Source organism: Rhinopithecus roxellana, chromosome 1, assembly GCF_007565055.1.
Source record: "Rhinopithecus roxellana isolate Shanxi Qingling chromosome 1, ASM756505v1, whole genome shotgun sequence".
Taxonomy (NCBI): domain Eukaryota; kingdom Metazoa; phylum Chordata; class Mammalia; order Primates; family Cercopithecidae; genus Rhinopithecus; species Rhinopithecus roxellana.
The window spans coordinates 18249444-18267662 of record NC_044549.1 but is presented as its reverse complement, the minus strand read 5'-3'; the positions used below and the strand labels follow the sequence as shown (position 1 = coordinate 18267662).

General features: G+C 34.0%; 1 protein-coding gene across 2 annotated transcripts in view; it reads right to left on the bottom strand.

The window, feature by feature from the left end:
• The window catches only part of EPHA6 (EPH receptor A6), a 955335-nt gene that overhangs the window by 142070 nt on the left and 795046 nt on the right, over nt 1–18219 (bottom strand). For both annotated transcript variants that reach the window (XM_030938295.1, XM_030938296.1), the window contains one exon: nt 3807–3868. In XM_030938295.1, the coding sequence (XP_030794155.1) occupies nt 3807–3868 (62 nt within the window). The remainder of the gene's footprint in view (nt 1–3806; nt 3869–18219) is intronic.

The window sequence follows — 18219 nt, the reverse complement described above, 5'->3', positions numbered from 1 at the left end:
AGACCAAGACTCTGTCAAACAAACAAACAAACAAACAAAACAGTAAGTGTTCCTTTTCTCTCATGACAAAGGATTTGAGGTGTGAGCAAAAGGCTGCAGTATGAACACACCCTCTTGCACTGAAACTAGTAGTATATTTAGTATTATATTTTGGTATAACTGAATTTTGCAATATAAATTAGCACTCAACAAATGTTATAAAACTAGAAATTTTGTGGTTGACATGTGGCATTTCAAAGTTATTCTATAGCTATACTTAGTTTAGATTGCTAGTTAATATTGTTATAAAAATGGGAAGTTCTAAGTGGAATGTTATAAAATGGGAATTTCTAAAATTTAGAGATAGGTGGTTTGCAGGTAAGTGCCACAAAAAGTATTTACTAAATCCAAATGTATAGCTGGAAAAAGCCTGTATGGGGACAATGGTCAAGGTTATACTTAATTCGCACCAGTAAATTTTAGTGAAATTAGAGAAAATACACTACTGTGAATTGAGTGTAACCTTGACCACTATCCCCAAATGGGCTTAGAAAAGTTAAAAAATCCAAACATTGGTGAGGTTGTGCCTTCTGGGCAGCCAGGCTGCTGCTGAGTTGCTTGCTAAGTCAGAATGTATTCAATTTTAAAATTAAAATTACACACGGTCACACACACATCCCTTCTCTACACACACGTATATGTTCGCACACAAGCCCACACACACACTTGACTACACTGTCCCTCTGCTGATATTTATCTGGAAGAATGTCCACAAGGATCCCAAACGGTATGAGATTCATGAATCCAGTACCATATGAAAGCCAGCCAGCCACCAGCACTGACACTAAGATGTAATCTTGTAGTTAGTAGTGCTACCACTCCTTCATAATAAAATAGCAAATTGAAGCAGTTTTCAAATAGTGTGGGAGACCAAAGGGAAATCATTTCTGCTTCCAGTAAGCACAGAAGGCTATTAATGAGCCACGGATGGCTCCTCTACTACACAGTGCACTTAGTCACTTCCTCCTTCCTGTGCTCACATAAGCTGTGATTATGTTCTAAAGCTGTAGTTTGAAAAATGACTTTGCTTTTGAAAATTTATGGGCTATATATATTTATATGTTTTATTTCTGCTTGTCATGGGGAGTTGAGTATCTGTTATTGACATAAAGTTTATAAAGCACTTTGAGTTTCTAAGGAGAAATGATTACAAAGAAGGGTAAGAACATTAAAGAAGAGTAAAATGGAAGTATTGACCCTACTTTTCCATTCATTTGATTTTTTTTGCATTATAATAATGTGACTTTTAGAAACTCTATGTGCAGGCCGGGGGCGGTGGCTCACGCCTGTAATCCCAGCACTTTAGGAGGCCGAGGTGGGCGGATCACAAGGTCAGGAGATCGAGACCATCCTGGCTAACAGGGTGAAACCCCGTCTTTACTAAAAATACAAAAACAAAATTAGCCGGGCGAGGTGGCGGCGCCTGTAGTCCCAGCTACTCCGGAGGCTGAGGCAGGAGAATGGCATGAACCTGGGAGGCGGAGCTTGCAGTGAGCCGAGATTGCGCCACTGCACTCCAGCCTGGGCCACAGAGCGAGACTCCGTCTCAAAAAAAAAAAAAGAAACTCTATGTGCAAAGGGGACATAGGCCACATGAGGAGATGGTAGTAGACTTATAAGGAAAAGTAGTAAGCATTTTAATAAAATGAATTCATAATGCACGAGAGCATGGCTTTTTGAGTCACAGAGACTTGAGTTTGAATCCTTGCTCTGCCACCTGCAATGTGTCACACACTATTCTATAAGCTTTACAACAATTAATTAATCTTTATAATAACTGTATGAAGTGGATGAGTAAACAGAGGTACAGAGAATTTTATAATGAGTAAAGAGAGGTACAGAGAATTTGATACCATGCCCAAGGTCACATAGTCCATAAGTAGAGCCAAAATTAACTGAGATAGGTATTCAGGTTCTTTTCCCCTAGAATCTCTGATAATGTCTTACATACATAGTACATAATAAGAGCTGGAAAATATTAGGTTTTAAAATTTAAAGCATAAAATACACTAGTTCTAAACATGTAGTAGGATGTTTAGAAGTAAATCTTTCATTTATAACATATTATTGTTTCTTTATAACATTTAATTGATTCATTATTCTGCAGAATAAAATATATAAATTAGGTGAGAAGCTACTATTTCCCACCTTATTTGCTTGTGGTACTCATTTGATCCATTTTTAGCAGCAATTTAGATTGAATATCTGCTATATTGTTTGCCATTATATTCTGCTTTAGAATACAGCTGATGCAAAAATAAAAAGAAGAAAATAAAAAGAAAACCAACCTAACCCAAGCATCATTAGGTAATGAGTTATTTTGATATGTATCTGATAAAAACGAGTTTTTGAAGAAACATAATGGAAGGACATTAAGTATACATGCATTTCAAGTACCATAGGTGGTCCTGATAAATTATTCTAAAATAATTTAGAACAGGTGAAATGAATATAAGCTATAAAATAACACATTTTTAGAATAGCTACAGAGAAGAACAAACAGTTCGTGTCCCCAAACACCTCTGAATTTCATTTTACCTTACAGAGCACACTTGGTTGAGAGTATACACTGCATGAGCAGTATTGCTCTATAATAACTTGATGATTTTGCTGAATTCAGCTTCTAGGATTGAATCTGGACATCAAGCCCAGTCAGAGTATAAATATATCATCACTGCTAGCATTCAGAGCAGTTGGAAGAAGAGGACCCAGAATGAAGAAAAATAAATGAAAATGAGATCAAGAGAGAAAGATGAGATGCAAACAGAACTTATTCACATAACATGGGACAAAGAATGAAGTGAAGTGAATGGTTTATTTTCCCATGAAAATAAAGAAGAAAAATAATGTAACATTCCAAGTGGCAAGGTCCAGCCATTTTGTAAGTGAGAAAAATAGTTATATCTCTGTAGATAGATAGATAGATAGATGATAGATAGATAGACAGATAGACAGATAGATAGATATTAAAAATGCAGTGACATGCAAATATATGACCTTTGTTGGGGATGAAAAATATTTACTATAGCAGTTATTTTCTGTATTTCATGTATTCACTACCAATGAATATTTTCATAGCACATGATGGTTTTTCAAATCTTAAATGTATTATAAATATACCCTGAAATATAAGTTCCTGGTGCCTTCTCAGTTTGTGTTTGTATCACTATCTATAATAAATTACTTTTTGTATGTACTATACTTTTAAGGATAAATCACTTTAAAAATAATGTTTTTTGTAAAAGAAATCTCTGCTAAAGAAGTTTTATTCCTCCTCCTTTTGTTTTCTGAATAGTCAGTCAAATGAACTGAAGAAGGACAAAGTTGATAGAACATTTTCTGAAATGAACTTGAGTCACTGTTGGTAAATACAGATCAGTTAAGGAGTTCAGCATTATAGATAATGCATACAGTATCGTACTACATAGTTAAATGTGATAAAGCAAAATTAATGACTGAGGCAACTGAGTTTCATTTCATCTTTCTTCATGATAACATTATTTGGTATACACACACACACACACACACACACACACAGAGCAAGTGAATTTATAGGAGAAATCAATTATGTTATTGAGTGTACATCCTCCCCCCTTAGTAACACTCTAATGTATCACAGTATCAGGGAAATGCACGCTAGAGAAAACACTGCTATTCTTCACAGAAAATCCATGAATAACATTATGCAAAAATTAATTTATGATAAATGATTTAAATATAGAACTGAGAACAGCTTATTTAAATGCCATCAGCAAAGAACACCTCACCCGCAAAAAGGAGTCTAGGGATCCATTCTCCATATATTCCACCACAATCATTACTGGTCTGCCTGCAAAAGAGCAAGAGAACACACATGGATTAGAGCAATTACAAAAATATGTGCTGCAGTTAAGAGATACCCAGCTGTGGTAACTAAATTATTTGCATTTTATTAATAGGAATTTCATTTTCCAACCTGCTTCTATAAAAGTGTTCATATTATACATAGGCATCTCTATATTTCTTTATAGCGTTATTTCCTTTTGAGTTCATAAAAAGGACATGAATTACAATATAAATTACAAAGGAATTAGGTACTTCTTTTCCTAAAGCCCTGCAATCACTTGTTTAGATTATGTTCTTTTTGTCCTCTAGTTTTTCCTTAGAAAACAATCAACAAGCTGAAGTAGGATTTAAGCAGTTATTATAGCTGCTTTTGCAGTTATGGTACAACTTCTAAGGCAGTGCAGCAATTTTGGCTGACTTATATTAGAGTGGGCATTTCTGAAATATTCCAAAGGCAAAGCAGAAAGGAGAAACTCATAAATTCTCTTTAAGAAATTATAAACCATCGGTCATAGTCTGATTTTAAGGGCCTTTAAGCAGAAAAATTTTAGATTGATGAATACTACAAAGCTTGTAGGATTTGTAGTAGCTCCTGATTATGTTTTCATTGGACATAGATTTGATCAACAGAGCAACGATGGCAGTACATGAAAAATAAGTAACTCTGATTTTGTAGTCTGGTACAGAAGATCGGAAACTGAACATAATTTCTTTCCTTTTTTATCATATCAATTGTTACACTGTTACAGTTCCCAATACACCTCTATTAGGTAGAATATTTGACATAAATAACTGATTTATTTCAAAGAAGTGAATGCATTTGTTCTGCCCAATTGCCCAAGTTTAAAAGATAAACTCATTTCAGATGCAGGGGAAATGGTATTCACCTGAAATAAGCATGTATGGCATATTTAGTTTTTACTTCTGTGTTTCTCACCTCTTGTTGGAATTTTTAACTTTTCAATCTGCACTGTGCACAGTTTTTCATTATAAACACGAAGGAGATCTCGAAAGAACTAATGTGTACCATTGATGGAAATATTAGATCTCATTGTAATTCATGTTCATTTTATGAACTCAAAGCCTTGTGGGTTAGAAAGGGTGACTATTATGAATTAGTACAATGTATGCAAATGCTAGACTTTACATTTGAATCTATATTTTAAATAAAGACGTACTAAAGGTTTAATCTATTAATAAAGCTCCCAATTTATCATGCATAAAATTACAACCCAAGGAAGTTTTCCATTTGTAGTGAATATTAACCTATATTCTATAATGTTCCTCGAAGTAATTAATTTTACCCAAATATGAATAAAGAACTTTATTGGCAATTATCGAGGTCAAATGAACTGTCAGCACTCTTGTGGGCAGGGATCTAGAAGATTCAGGTTTTAAACCTTAAAGTTCATCATGAAATCTTTTATTTGGCTATACTTTCAGGGAGCTTGGAGGTAGGACATAGATAGAAACACTGAGGTAGCAAGGTGGGGAAAACAAAAGGTCATTTTTGTACTTAAATATAAAAATTCTGAGTCCAATATTCCATTTTGAATGACAATGGATTCTGAATGTTAATGGGAATAGTTGGGTTATTACAATGACTGCCTGATGTCTTCTTCCCCTGCCTGCAGAGTCACAACTTTTTAATCTGTCTTGACCATTGCTGTCAGAGGAACACTTTTAGTTTGTATTGTCTTTAACAAACATTTATCCTTCCCTTAAGAATGCCAGTCTTATTAGAATAAAAAGAGCTTGCAAGCATTTCACTTGTATTTGTACATGCCATAATTATGTTTCTTGTGCAGATACGGAAATTGAGGGATAGAAAATTAAAGTATTTGTCCAAAGCCAAATAGCTGGTAAGTGGCAGTATCAAGTAGTCTGTCTCAGAGTTTGAGGTCTTAACCGTTATGCTATAGGTGGCTTTCAGAAAGCATTTATAAATAAAAGCTCCAAGTCTCACCCTGTTAGTCAATTCTTTCCAGTGAGGCACCTCATCTTTCCTAACTAGCCTTTGTATCCACGGCTCTACCAGTTGTTATTAGTTCTTCTATTTATTTAATCCTGTCTCCTTCTTCCTTTACTTGTGTAGTCACCTGCCAGGATAATCTCCCAATTTGGTTCTCTCTCTAATCTCACCATCTCTCCCCACTCCCTTAGAATTTATACAACATACCTCTTCCCTAAAAGTCTCTCACAGTGATCGTTCTTATAGTTTAATTTCCATCACATCTATTGTGTACACTATGACATGTTGTGTATGTTTTTATATTAAGTTGTTTTTCTTATTTTCCCATAATGCTTTGTATCCTCATTCACTGGGTTTCTCAAGGTCACTTGCCATGGACCTAATCATAGTAGGTGCTTCATGAAAACAAGTTAAATTTTCTTGATTTTATAATTCCTAAGAAACTAACTCTGGAGTATTTCAGCAGGATCTGATTTATGTGAATACACAGTACTTCGAAATTAGTTCTATCTATAACTTTTTGGGAGATACTTTAGGCAATCTTAAAATTCATCAGTGATAAGTTCTATCTTCTCATTAAGAACAATAAAGAATCAAATGAAGACTTCCCTGGGTTCCTGTGAATTAGAAGTTTCACATTTGAACTCTTAATCTTTTGTATTTTGTGTAGCAGCATCAACTGAGAACAGCTGTTAATTGAACTAAGGTTTTTTTTTTTTTTTTTTTTTTTTTTTTTTTTTTTTTTTTTTTTTTTTTTTTATAGCTACTGCTCCATCTAGCCTGTAATTAATTTGTTTTGGTTTTCAACAGGGAAGAACCTAGTCATACTGTGAAGATTATAAGCAACTTTACAATCCATTATTACATTTTATTATCTAGAAAATAGATAAGTACAAGGGAAATTATGGAAATTAGGATGTTAATCTTTAAATCTGTTTTAGGTGAGAGAAGTCTATTGGCAACAGTGTTTTTCGGTCTTTTCCAATTTGTAAAAATTATATATTGCATTATTGTTCTTGGAAGATATATTTGGAAGTAATTTATTATCTCTTTCTAAATTTTCAAAATGTTACACCTTATTTCCTTTTGTACAATTTTAGCCAGTCACCCCTTGTGCCTCATGTCACAGAATCATCTTAGTATTTGCATCATACTAAAGTCAGCAGACAAACCAGGCTTCTTGAATTAGTCAATTCTTGAAATCCCCAGATCACTTCAAGTCTCATGTATTTGATTTAAGAGACTTTCAAAGATACTTTACAAGTCACCAAAATGAATTTCTTAGGTTTTCCTTCATAAATATCCCAGAAATGGTTATATATTTTCAATGGCATTTGAATGAAGATACTCTAAGAAATCAGTTACTGATATTCTGGAGACAATGGATTGCAAAAACCCCTTATCATCCTTTTCTGTTATAGACACGAAAAATTATTTCCTTACATTAAGACTTTAAGGGAGTATTGACCAATATATAGTTTTCAAATGTTCCCTAATACTTCTGATGATTTTGATAAAGGTGGTGTGGATAAACTATATAACCATAAGACTACACTTTTCTCATGCTGTTGTTAAAGAAAACAAAATAATTCTTTAAATGTTCCATAGATACCCTGTTTAAAGTATTTTGCCAGTGAAATCCTTTTTTTTTTTTTTTTTTTTTTGCCTCAGGGAATATTTGTGAAAAAAGAGGATAACAGAGATTTAACATTTTCATCTAAGTAATGAGTCTGTGCTGGATGTAGTATGCTCTATCAGTCTGCCAATTTCTAATGTGCAGTCAGTAAAGTGAAGAATCAAAACAAATCTCAACAACCTCAAAACTCTATTACAGTTTCGATCATTCAGTTATTTCACATTCTATCACGTTTATATTTTGTCTACCAGTTAATAAAATTTGTGGTGATAACTTAGATTGACAGTTAGAGCGCCTGTATTTTTTTTCCCCCAGTTGCAATTCAGGACTCTTTGGACCAGTTATTTAATCTATTTCTACCTTCCACGTTTCTGTTGTAGAGATAGTGAATTACAATTATAATCTCAAATGGGTTTGATAATAAATGAAATATTCTTATGCCTCCAAGGCACTCAGAAGATACGGATTATGCCATTTGAACACAGTTATATTATATTGAATCATTGTTTTTATTCACATAAGTACTCAAATTAAAGAACTATTTTCCTCTTATAGTGTTGCCTGATGATTATCAGATCACATTCAAAATACATCTCATCCTCATTCAGTTCAAATCCAAACTTTTAACATTTCCCTTGAACTTCCTTTTCCTCTAATAATCCTGTGTTCTTAAAACATCACCATCCATCTAGTTATCCAGGTTTGAAACTCTTTTGTGACATTGGACTTCTCACTTTATTAAACCCTTTCTAGTTCATAAGTTATGAAGTTCTGTTGATTTTACATAAAATCTATTGCCACTGCCCATATTCTGCCTTTGCTTTCTCTTGCTCAATAATATTTTACTGGTTTCTTTGCTCCTATCTGGTACCCCATTGTAAGCTAACTCTTGCAAAATCATTGTTTTTGAACATTCAGTGATACAAAAAATTTTTTAAAATGCCTACTAGGTAGCAAGTACTCTTCTGGATTCTGGAGACACATCATCAATCAATGTAAGATCTCTGCTCTTATAGAGTGTATAGTAGGAAGGGCACTAGAAATAATTAAACAGCCAATTAGTAAAAAGGGCTAATGCCTCATTCCCCTATTTAAGACTGCATTGCTTATTGTGGAATTAAAGTCTAAATTGCTTGGTAATTAAGTTCCTTTACAATCTCTTCTCTACCTTCATTTCTAGTTTCACCTTTTACTTCACCCTATTCCCATATCTCCTGTTTTTCAACTAATCAAGGAAGTGAAAGATGTCTACAAACAGAACTACAAAACACTGCTGAAATAAATCAGAAATGAAATGAATAAATGGAGAAACATTCCAAGCTCACAAACTGGAAGACTGATATCATTTAAATGGCCATACTGCCCAAAGTAATTTACAGACTCAATGATATTCCCATCAAATTACCAACCTCATTTTTCACAGAATTAGAAATAAACTATTCTAAAATTCATATGGAACCATAAAGAACCCAGATAGCCAAAGCAAGTGCAAGCAAAAAGAACAAAACTGTAGGTATCACATTATCCAACTTCAAACTATACTATAAAACAACAGTAACCAAAAGAGCAGGGTACTGGTACAAAAACAGGAAAATAGACCAATGGAAAATAATAGAGAATCCAGAAACAGCCACACACCCTAACCATCTGATCTCCGACAAAACTGACAAAACAAGCAATAGTGAAAGGACTCCCTATTCAACAAATGGTGCTGGGATAACTGGCTAGCCATATGCAGAAGAATGAAACTGGACTCCTACTTTTCACCATACACAAAAATTAACCCAAGATGCATTAAAGATTTAAATGTAAGAACTCAAACTATAAAAATCATAGAAGAAAACCTAGGAAATACCCTTCTTGACTTTAGCCTGGGCAAAGAATTTATGGCTCCTTTTCAATTTCTCTTGGTGACTCATAATTTCCTGAATATTACTTTACTTGTACCTACCTCTCTTCTTTGGAAGACTGCCTTCTCATTACCTCTACTTGACAAAAATCATATACTTTTTAAAAAAAGCAGCTTAAATATCATCTCCATTGTAAATTCTCCTATGAATTTCTCTCTGTTTTAGGAAGTCTTGATTGTTTACTTTCTCCTCCCTTTATATCTCAATCAATTTTAGAACAGTTATGGTACAGTATTAATGTTGACAATATAGGTGTCTGTCTTCCATTCTAAAGTGGCCTTGAACTCAGGACTTAATGCTCAATTCTTCTCTGTAAGGTCGCTATCTAAGCACAGAGCTAGGCATAGAGTAGGTATTCAATTTTATATTTTCTGAATTGAATGTCAGAAGGAACACACACATATGAATGTTCTCTAAGAATAATTCCAGACCTACAAAAGATTTACTGAAATAACAGAATGGCAAATCAATAATTTTTAATCATAAATTACTTACATTATCAAAACTATTGTTGTGAAGACAGCAAAATTCAAATTTCAGCTCTACTACCTAGTAGTTGCATGATCTTAGGGAAGTTATTTTAGCTCTTTCAGTTTTGGCATATATAAAATGAGAATAATATCATGTACTACATAAAATTTTTGAAATAATCAGATGAGAAAATATATAATTAGCATAATGTTTGTCACTAAAATATTGATGTCCATCTACTTTCCTTTCCTTTTGTGCATAGGTATCTGCTTCTGTATTGTTATGTTTGCACACTATGTCACAAAAAGTTTTAAAAAATAGAAAATTTTTATACTTTATCGCAGATTGGTATTGACATGAAAATTATTTTATCATCTTTGGCTAAGTAAAGTAAAATTATTGCTAGTTACATGTTTCATATGATGCAGTAAACTTCCAGTTTTAGCACTAAAATTCTTGTGTCCCAGGCAAACTAGGATGATTGCTTACTCTATATTTTGCCTGCCCAGCACAGTACAGTTGAAGTTGTAAGATTAGAGTCACATAGCCTGATATTGGAGATGTTTTCCCCTTTGAACAAGTAACCTTTTATAACTCACTTTTCAACTCACTGTCTCTGTTTCCTCATTTGAATATTACATATTTCTCATTGGCACATTTTAATTTCCTTATTTGGTTATTATTATTGATTTTACTATATATAGGCATATTATTATAACCTCCTCCTTAGGGTGGTGAGATGAAAAGGATAATGTGCTTAAAACAGAGAATAGAACCCAATGCTGAACACTGAATCACCCAATAACTGCTAATTAAATGAATGGCTATATGTTGAGTATTATATGTCACCTTACTGACTAGATGTTGAATCCTAAGCTAAGAAGTGGCTTGCAGAGCTAATAAGGTTAATTAATAGAATGACTAGTGTTAGTAAATTTAGGAGCTTTCTGGATGGTCTCAAAGGTCCATTTAAATCATATATGCCTGAAATTGACAGGTTTGAAATTGCTTTAATGAACAAGATGGTTTCTCAGGTAGAGTAAAATACTTTAAAGACTATTTTCCTATTTTAAATAACATAATATATAGTTTCTTAACAATAACATCTGCTAAAAGTAGGTTCTTATTCTCATTAACAATCTGTGTTGTATCTTCTGCACTCTGTTTACAGATTTTTGCCTGTAACATACTTTATGGTTAATTTAGAATTGATGGTTCTAATCTTAGAGCTATTTGAAAACCCTCAGTTTATATAGTCAGATGATTTGATTCCATTTTCCCCCTTAATTTAGGTCATTTGCTTTTTAAAATTAAGTGATAAGCCAAATACCCTTGGAAAAATACTGAAAAAAATACTTTAGTGATAAAAGAGCTGAGCAAAAATTAGGAGAGGTGATCTGCATTTATGAAAATAGTAACATTTCTTCATCTAGATTTGTTAGAGTAAATGAAAGGTGTGAGGCTAGAGAAACAAAACATGATTTTCCTGCCAGTTGCAGAGAGCAGTGGCATGCCATCTGCATCTGTTGACCTCAGTAATATTCAGTGATGTCCTTCTTCCTACTAGAAATTACCATATAGGCAAAAAGGTTTCTCCTTAACTAAAAGTGTCTTGTTAACAATGAAAGTTACTGCCAAATTTGCCTCATGTTGGATTGTTTTTACTATAAGATACTAACCATGCTGAAAAATTTTAATAACAAATGAGTTTTTAAGAAAGTCTTTCTTGATTTTGTATTACATTCACATTTAGAAAAGTAACAGTGATATACAAATTAAAAGCATATCTTTTGAAATTATTTGTGACTTTCTGCTTTCCCAAAATTATGAAGGAAGTGGTTATGTAATAATTAATAGTTGAATTACTATAGGTAGCAACAAAAAACACAGCAAGGAATTTTCACGTCTTAAAATACTGCATAATGTCTAAGTTCAAAACTAAATTAAATTACATGTCAAATAAATAATTATATGCTGCTTTAGTTCTTGGTTTTCTTCTTTAAAATCCATTTGTATAATTTAAAAATAGATACTACTCTAAATCAGCATGCAGGTAAGAATAACTTTTTATAAGTTCTTCAATATGTTAGGCACTGTTCTATGAGTTTTACATGTTTAAACTCATTTAATCCTCATATTGACCCTTGTGGCAAGTGTAATTATTAGCTCAATTAAACAGGTAAGGTTACTGATGCACTGAGAGTTTAAGCAACTTACCAAAGGACACACAGGGAGTAATTGGTAGTGCAAGGCTTAAAGCCAGGCAATCTGGCTCCAGAGTCTGAATGCTTGGCCATGTCCTTATACGGCAAAGTAATGTCTCCATTAGTAGTTTGAGGAGCATAAAGCGTTACCCCAAATCTCCATGTCTTATCCTAGAAACATCCTGGAAGGGTATTACGAACTAGGCACTGTGTTGCTCCCCAGGATATTTTGTTGAGAAATTCCAGGATTTTAAAGGCCTACAAAGCTGTAAAACGCTCTATACAAAGAGGAAATATGTACTAAGGGCACTAGCTGGAAAAACCTTCAGATTTTGCTTTCTCAAACATCAGTTTATGATAATAATCTTAAGGTTCCATTAAAAATAAATTTGTCTTATATTAATATTCTCAAATTTGGCTTAAAAAGACAAGGCTTAGCTGTTGAAATTTCAGCTATAAGAGGCATATATGAGAACATTTAAGAGCAGCAATGTGATATGGTTTTGCAAAAACTCTGGGGAAGACACTAGGGCAAGTGTTACATCCTGAATATTTTAAGAGAGTCCCTAAGCTTTTGGTAGAAAGCATCGTATTTTCCAGTAGTATTTCAAATGCTATGCTTTACTTCTGGCTTGAAAAATGTCTTATTATTAAATGAGTGTTCAAATATTTTGCTTTCTGCTCTTCTGTATCATTCACTGTCAAAAGAAAATTATCAGAAAATTTAAAAATAAAATAAACCCCTAAACAGAACATATTTCACGTATTCTAACTATGTAGGTAATTTACAGAGTGATTTTAATTATAATGGCAAAATATTTGTTAAATAGTCATACATATGACATAATTAAACCACCAACTACTTTCCTTCCCCCTACCCCCAATGCATCAGGCAAGTTACTATTTATTTCTTAATCTTTTCTGCAACTCTTCCAAGATATTTAATTTTTAAAAAGTTCAGCTTTGATAAATGCACTCTCTGTTAAGACCTCTGTGAATAGAAATATGAAAAGCCAACATGGTGTCATAGGGCAGCTTCCACTGTGATTTGTCCTACAAAGCAAAACAATGAAGCCTGAGCCAATGCATGTTTTATAGCAGGGCTGGTCTGTCTCCATGTTAGTTATATTCTTAAGTGGTCCAGCATCCCATGAGGGAATGTATGCTATCCTGTGTGGATCCACATGGTTCTCTGGAAAGGAAGAGCCAGCTGAGCAGCTTAGTTTCCTATTATGTTCCCAATTAAGGTGAAAACTCACAAAACAATCCAATGAGCACATATAGTGAATACTGATTACATGGAGACTCAAGTTACTTAGAAAACCATGTAAGGATTTTCAGAATTTTTCTTTGTAAGAAGAAAATGATTCTCAAATGCATCTTTTGAAAGTGCTGGTAGTTTCTTTGAATAGGACCAAAATAAATGGCACAATCTGTAATAATAAATCATGAAGATCTCTAGGGAGTAGGTATGTTCTCAATGGAGAATTTAAATAGCCATGTATGTGTGTGTGTGTGTGTGTGTGTGTGTGTGTGTATATATATATATATATAATATCTGTTTTTAAGATTCAAACTTATTCAAATGATATTAAGATAAAAGAAACATTTATGCTAATAGGAAGTCTTAGTTAAGGCCAAAGGCTAGAACTATTTAAAAATTCTGAAAATAGAGAAGTTAAAAAGAACTACTAAAAAATCTAGAGATTACTTAAAGGCTCTTTTAAGATTTTTCATGTCTTTCTGGCAGGAAAAAAATAATATTCTTTGTACTGCTCAAGAGCTTGATATCAAGTGCATCATGCAGTTATTTTTTAAAATGCACTGCCAGTCTTACATAAAGATGATGCTCACTTATGTCAGTTAAGCCTAACTTTATATATAGAACACTGAATTCTTTAGAACCAGGAGTTCTTTGTGTGTGAACTTTAGGGTGTCCAGAGACCTCCTAAAATTGTATGTAAACACTTACATACATGATCACATGTCCATTTTCTTGGGGAAAAGAGTGAAGCCTTCATTGGATTTTCAAAATCAGGGTTGGCGAGGAAGGTTAAATAACTGCTGAGTTTTCACCTGGTTTACAATGAGGAGTCTTATTTTTGGCCAAGAAATAAAGTATAAAATCCAAAAAGAATCTGAGTTCATGACCACAGTATCATAATCATCAGTCCACAGGAGCCTTTAAACTCATAAACTCTGCAATAAAGTTTTTATAAACTGAATGTTATTTGAAGGTTTAAATTATACCTTCCATTTTATATATGTTCCCATCCTGATTTTTCTTATTCCAATTGATACCTTGAACTTGCCTTCCTTAAACTCTATATCATTTTGTAACTTACCGTGTATTTCTCCTCAAGTAAAGCAAAGAACCAAAGGATGATGTACATGCTCTTTGGAACCCACTGACTTTAAGCAAGAGTGAGCCACCGGCATGCAACCTCGACATTATCTGGTTAGCTCCCTTTGCATTTGTTGTAGAGTATATCCTAAACAGACATTTTAAAATAATCCTCTAACCTAACACCAACAGCGTTGCAAATATTTTAGAGGGGTTGTTTGGGGTTGTGTAACTAGAATGCAATCACTGATGTCACTCTCCTTTGTGCTTTGGTTTGCCGGTGTGTTCTGTTTGTCATTCCACCAGTGATCTTATCTTCTCTATCTTCTCCCCACCCCTGAAATAGCAATAATGTTGGTCTCTCTCCCACACCTGGCTCAGAATCTCCATCCTAGTTTTATAACAGCTGCCGTCTGCAATGTTTTCTTCTGAAGCCTGCAGCTGCACAAATTTTAGAGGAGAGTTCTCTAGGGAGAACTGTGCAAGATGGGTGTTAAGTAAGGCCTGTATTGGTGTTTTTGATATCATCTAAATGGCAAGGAATAAAGAAACTAGGAGTTAGTAATCCAGATAAATACTTCATTTTTATTATATTTTATATTTTGAATGATTTATTCAGGATTTTACTTTGCATATTTAATCTAGCTTTTCTGATTTCCTTTATAAGTAGTTTTGGTTTAAGTGTGTACACACACTCACACATACATCATCTAGGGTAATTAGCAGCATTCTCAACTGCAGAAATGTCTAAAATATGTACCCTTCAATTAAAAAAGAAAATCCCCCCATTAAAAGTCTCTTACTTAAAAAGTATGCCACTGTATCTTATGTTGTATAAACTTATTACAACAAAATATTGTTAAATACAAAATATATGCTAAAGAAAACTGCTTAAATATAATTGGAAGAATTTAGCCAACAGAAATTGTTCTGTCATAAGTAATTATTTTTGAAATGCCAAATTGTGAATCTAAAGAAAAGGTACTAACTTTTTAAAGAATGTCTAAAAATATGAAGAAATAAAATGATCCACTTTGATTTTTCTGAAGTACAATTTGATCATATTTAAAATGCAGATACTTTTCCACTGTTGACTTTCCTTGGCATATGGAGTTTATGCCAATTTTCCTTAGCTCAGTGTACATTTCCCCAAAGTCTGCCACCCAGTCTTATATATTTGCATTACTACTTTTCTACAGTCCTCTATATGCATCAAAACTTGATATTATTATATGCATCAGATCCTAGATTTTCTATAGCTTCAAATGTATTTATCATTCCAGGCTCATTTGCAACATCTAAGCTATATACTTTCTGAATAAAAATATTTTTTTGACTGGATAATAGTGAATGCAATATTTTCCCTGACTTCAGCCCAGATAGGATTTCACATGAAATATGGAAAGGAAAATATTGATAAACATTGTTAGTTGACTGTAAAGACATTTTAATGTTGGCTCAGGACTGCATGTCCTTTGCTATAGAAATGAAATTATTGGATATGTGGTTTACAGAAATCTGGGTTGTTAATCCATTTTCTAACATGGCTACTCAGAATAGCAGTGAGGATGTCAAAATGTTTGGTATTTGAGTATAAAGCTCATCCAAATCTCTTTCCAACGGATAAATAAATAAATAATATTAAACATTATTCTTAATTATAGACTCAGTAATTGCAAATTTTTTTTTTTTTTTTGAGACGGAGTCTCGCTCTGTCGCCCGGGCTGGAGTGCAGTGGCTGGATCTCAGCTCACTGCAAGCTCCGCCTCCCGGGTTCCCGCCATTCTCCTGCCTCAGCCTCCCGAGTAGCTGGGACTACAGGCGCCCGCCACCTCACCCGGCTAGTTTTTTGTATTTTTTAGTAGAGACGGGGTTTCACCATGTTAGCCAGGATGGTCTCGATCTTCTGACCTCGTGATCCGCCCGTCTCGGCCTCCCAAAGTGCTGGGATTACAGGCTTGAGCCACCGCGCCCGGCCGCAAATATAGTTTTTGAATACACATGTGTTCACAATTTTCCTGTTATCTGATTCAGAGTGGCAGAGAGGAAGTCTCACGCTATCTTTGCCATTTCCTTTGCACCTAACACAAATCATAGAATGAAGAGAAACTCAGGTAAAAATGTCAAAAGAGGTGCTACACATACAGCATTGCACGTAAAGCACAGGCAGGTAAACAGAGAGGGTACCTCAGAGAACATTTCTTCAATAACTAAAGAACTGCTACGATTAACCACGAAGGAAGTATTAGGGAGATATTCAACACTGATTTTATTCCCTCACAACTTATTTCCAAATCCCACATGTTGCCTATTTCCTAGTTCTCTTTTTTATAGACTTCTCTTACAATTGACAAAACTTGTTAGTTTAAGGTATACATTTGAGGTATACATACCCATATATATATGAGTAACTTCAATATATATATATATATGGGTTACTTCATTAGTAAAAAAAATTATCAAGTCTCACAACTGGTAGAAAACTGACAGAAAAACGTAGGCTAAAATTTTGTTGATACAAACACATTCAACCTTAAGATGTGATTTGCTGAGTGATTAGCAGATAATAAACATGCCTTTACATCTTATAGGTAGGTCTAATTTTTGAGACACATTGTAATGGTTGCATTTTATGTAGATTTAAAACACCATATGATGTCAGATGGTTACTGCTAAGAAGTGACAGAGAAAAGTGAATTCATGAAATTTCTATGCGTTATCCATCACTATTAATGTAGAATTTTATTTTTAATGCTTTATTTTTCTCCTATCATTTGTGTATGGCAAACATCAAACTGCCAAAAATATAGTGGATTTGGGGAGAGGTGAAATCTGTCATAATGTGATCCACCAGTCTGAGACTATGTATACTCAATACTCTATGGCATATAAAAATATTCTAAAACACTTTCAAATATTGTTTGACCACATAATTAAGTTAAAGAAATAACTACATGCAGCAAAGAGAGCAAGCTTATTATTTTAGAGAATATGTCTGATAACTTATTTAAAAGAGGGACACATTCTTTTCAAGGAGGTAGAATTTGATTTAAATAGTAATAAATATAGTGGAGGAAGACTTTCCTTTAAAAATATAATTTTGGAGTTACATCATTTCTAATCTCTCTTCTCCTTCCCCATTCTCTTCTTTCCTTTATCCTCCCCTCTCTTTTTCCTTCCCTTCCTCTCCTCTCCTGTGATTTCCTTTTTTTCTTTTTGGAGAAAAAAGAAAACGAAGTTTTACTTTTGTTGCCCAGACTGGAGTGCAGTGGCACCATCTCGGCTCACTGCAGCCTCTACCTCCTGGGATAAAGCGATTCTCCTGCCTCAGCCTCCTAAGTAGCTGGGATTACAGGTGCCCGCCACCATGCCCGGCTAATTTTTTGTATTTTTAGTAGAGATGGCATGTCACCATGTTGGCCAGGCTGGTCTCTAACTCCTGACCTCAGGTGATCTACCCGCCTTGGCCTCCCAAAAGTGCTGGGAAAACAGGCGTGAACCACTGAACCTGGCCTTCTGTGATTTCTTCCTGGATCGGGTGACTACTACACAAATGCGTTCCGCTAATTGTGTTGATATACTTGCCATTCAATTTTCAGCTAATACTTCCTGGTGTTTTTCTCCATCTGAAACTAAGAAGAATAACCCTTTACTTTGACCTTTTTAGAAATGAGAAACCTATAAACAGTTGACAATTGTTGCATAAATACTAATTTCAGGCTTGTCTGCTTTCTGGGTCTCATGATTCGATGAATCTGTTATTATTCTGGTTAGTGTAAAAGTAAGTACTGTAGAAATATTGCTCTTTAAGAGCACAG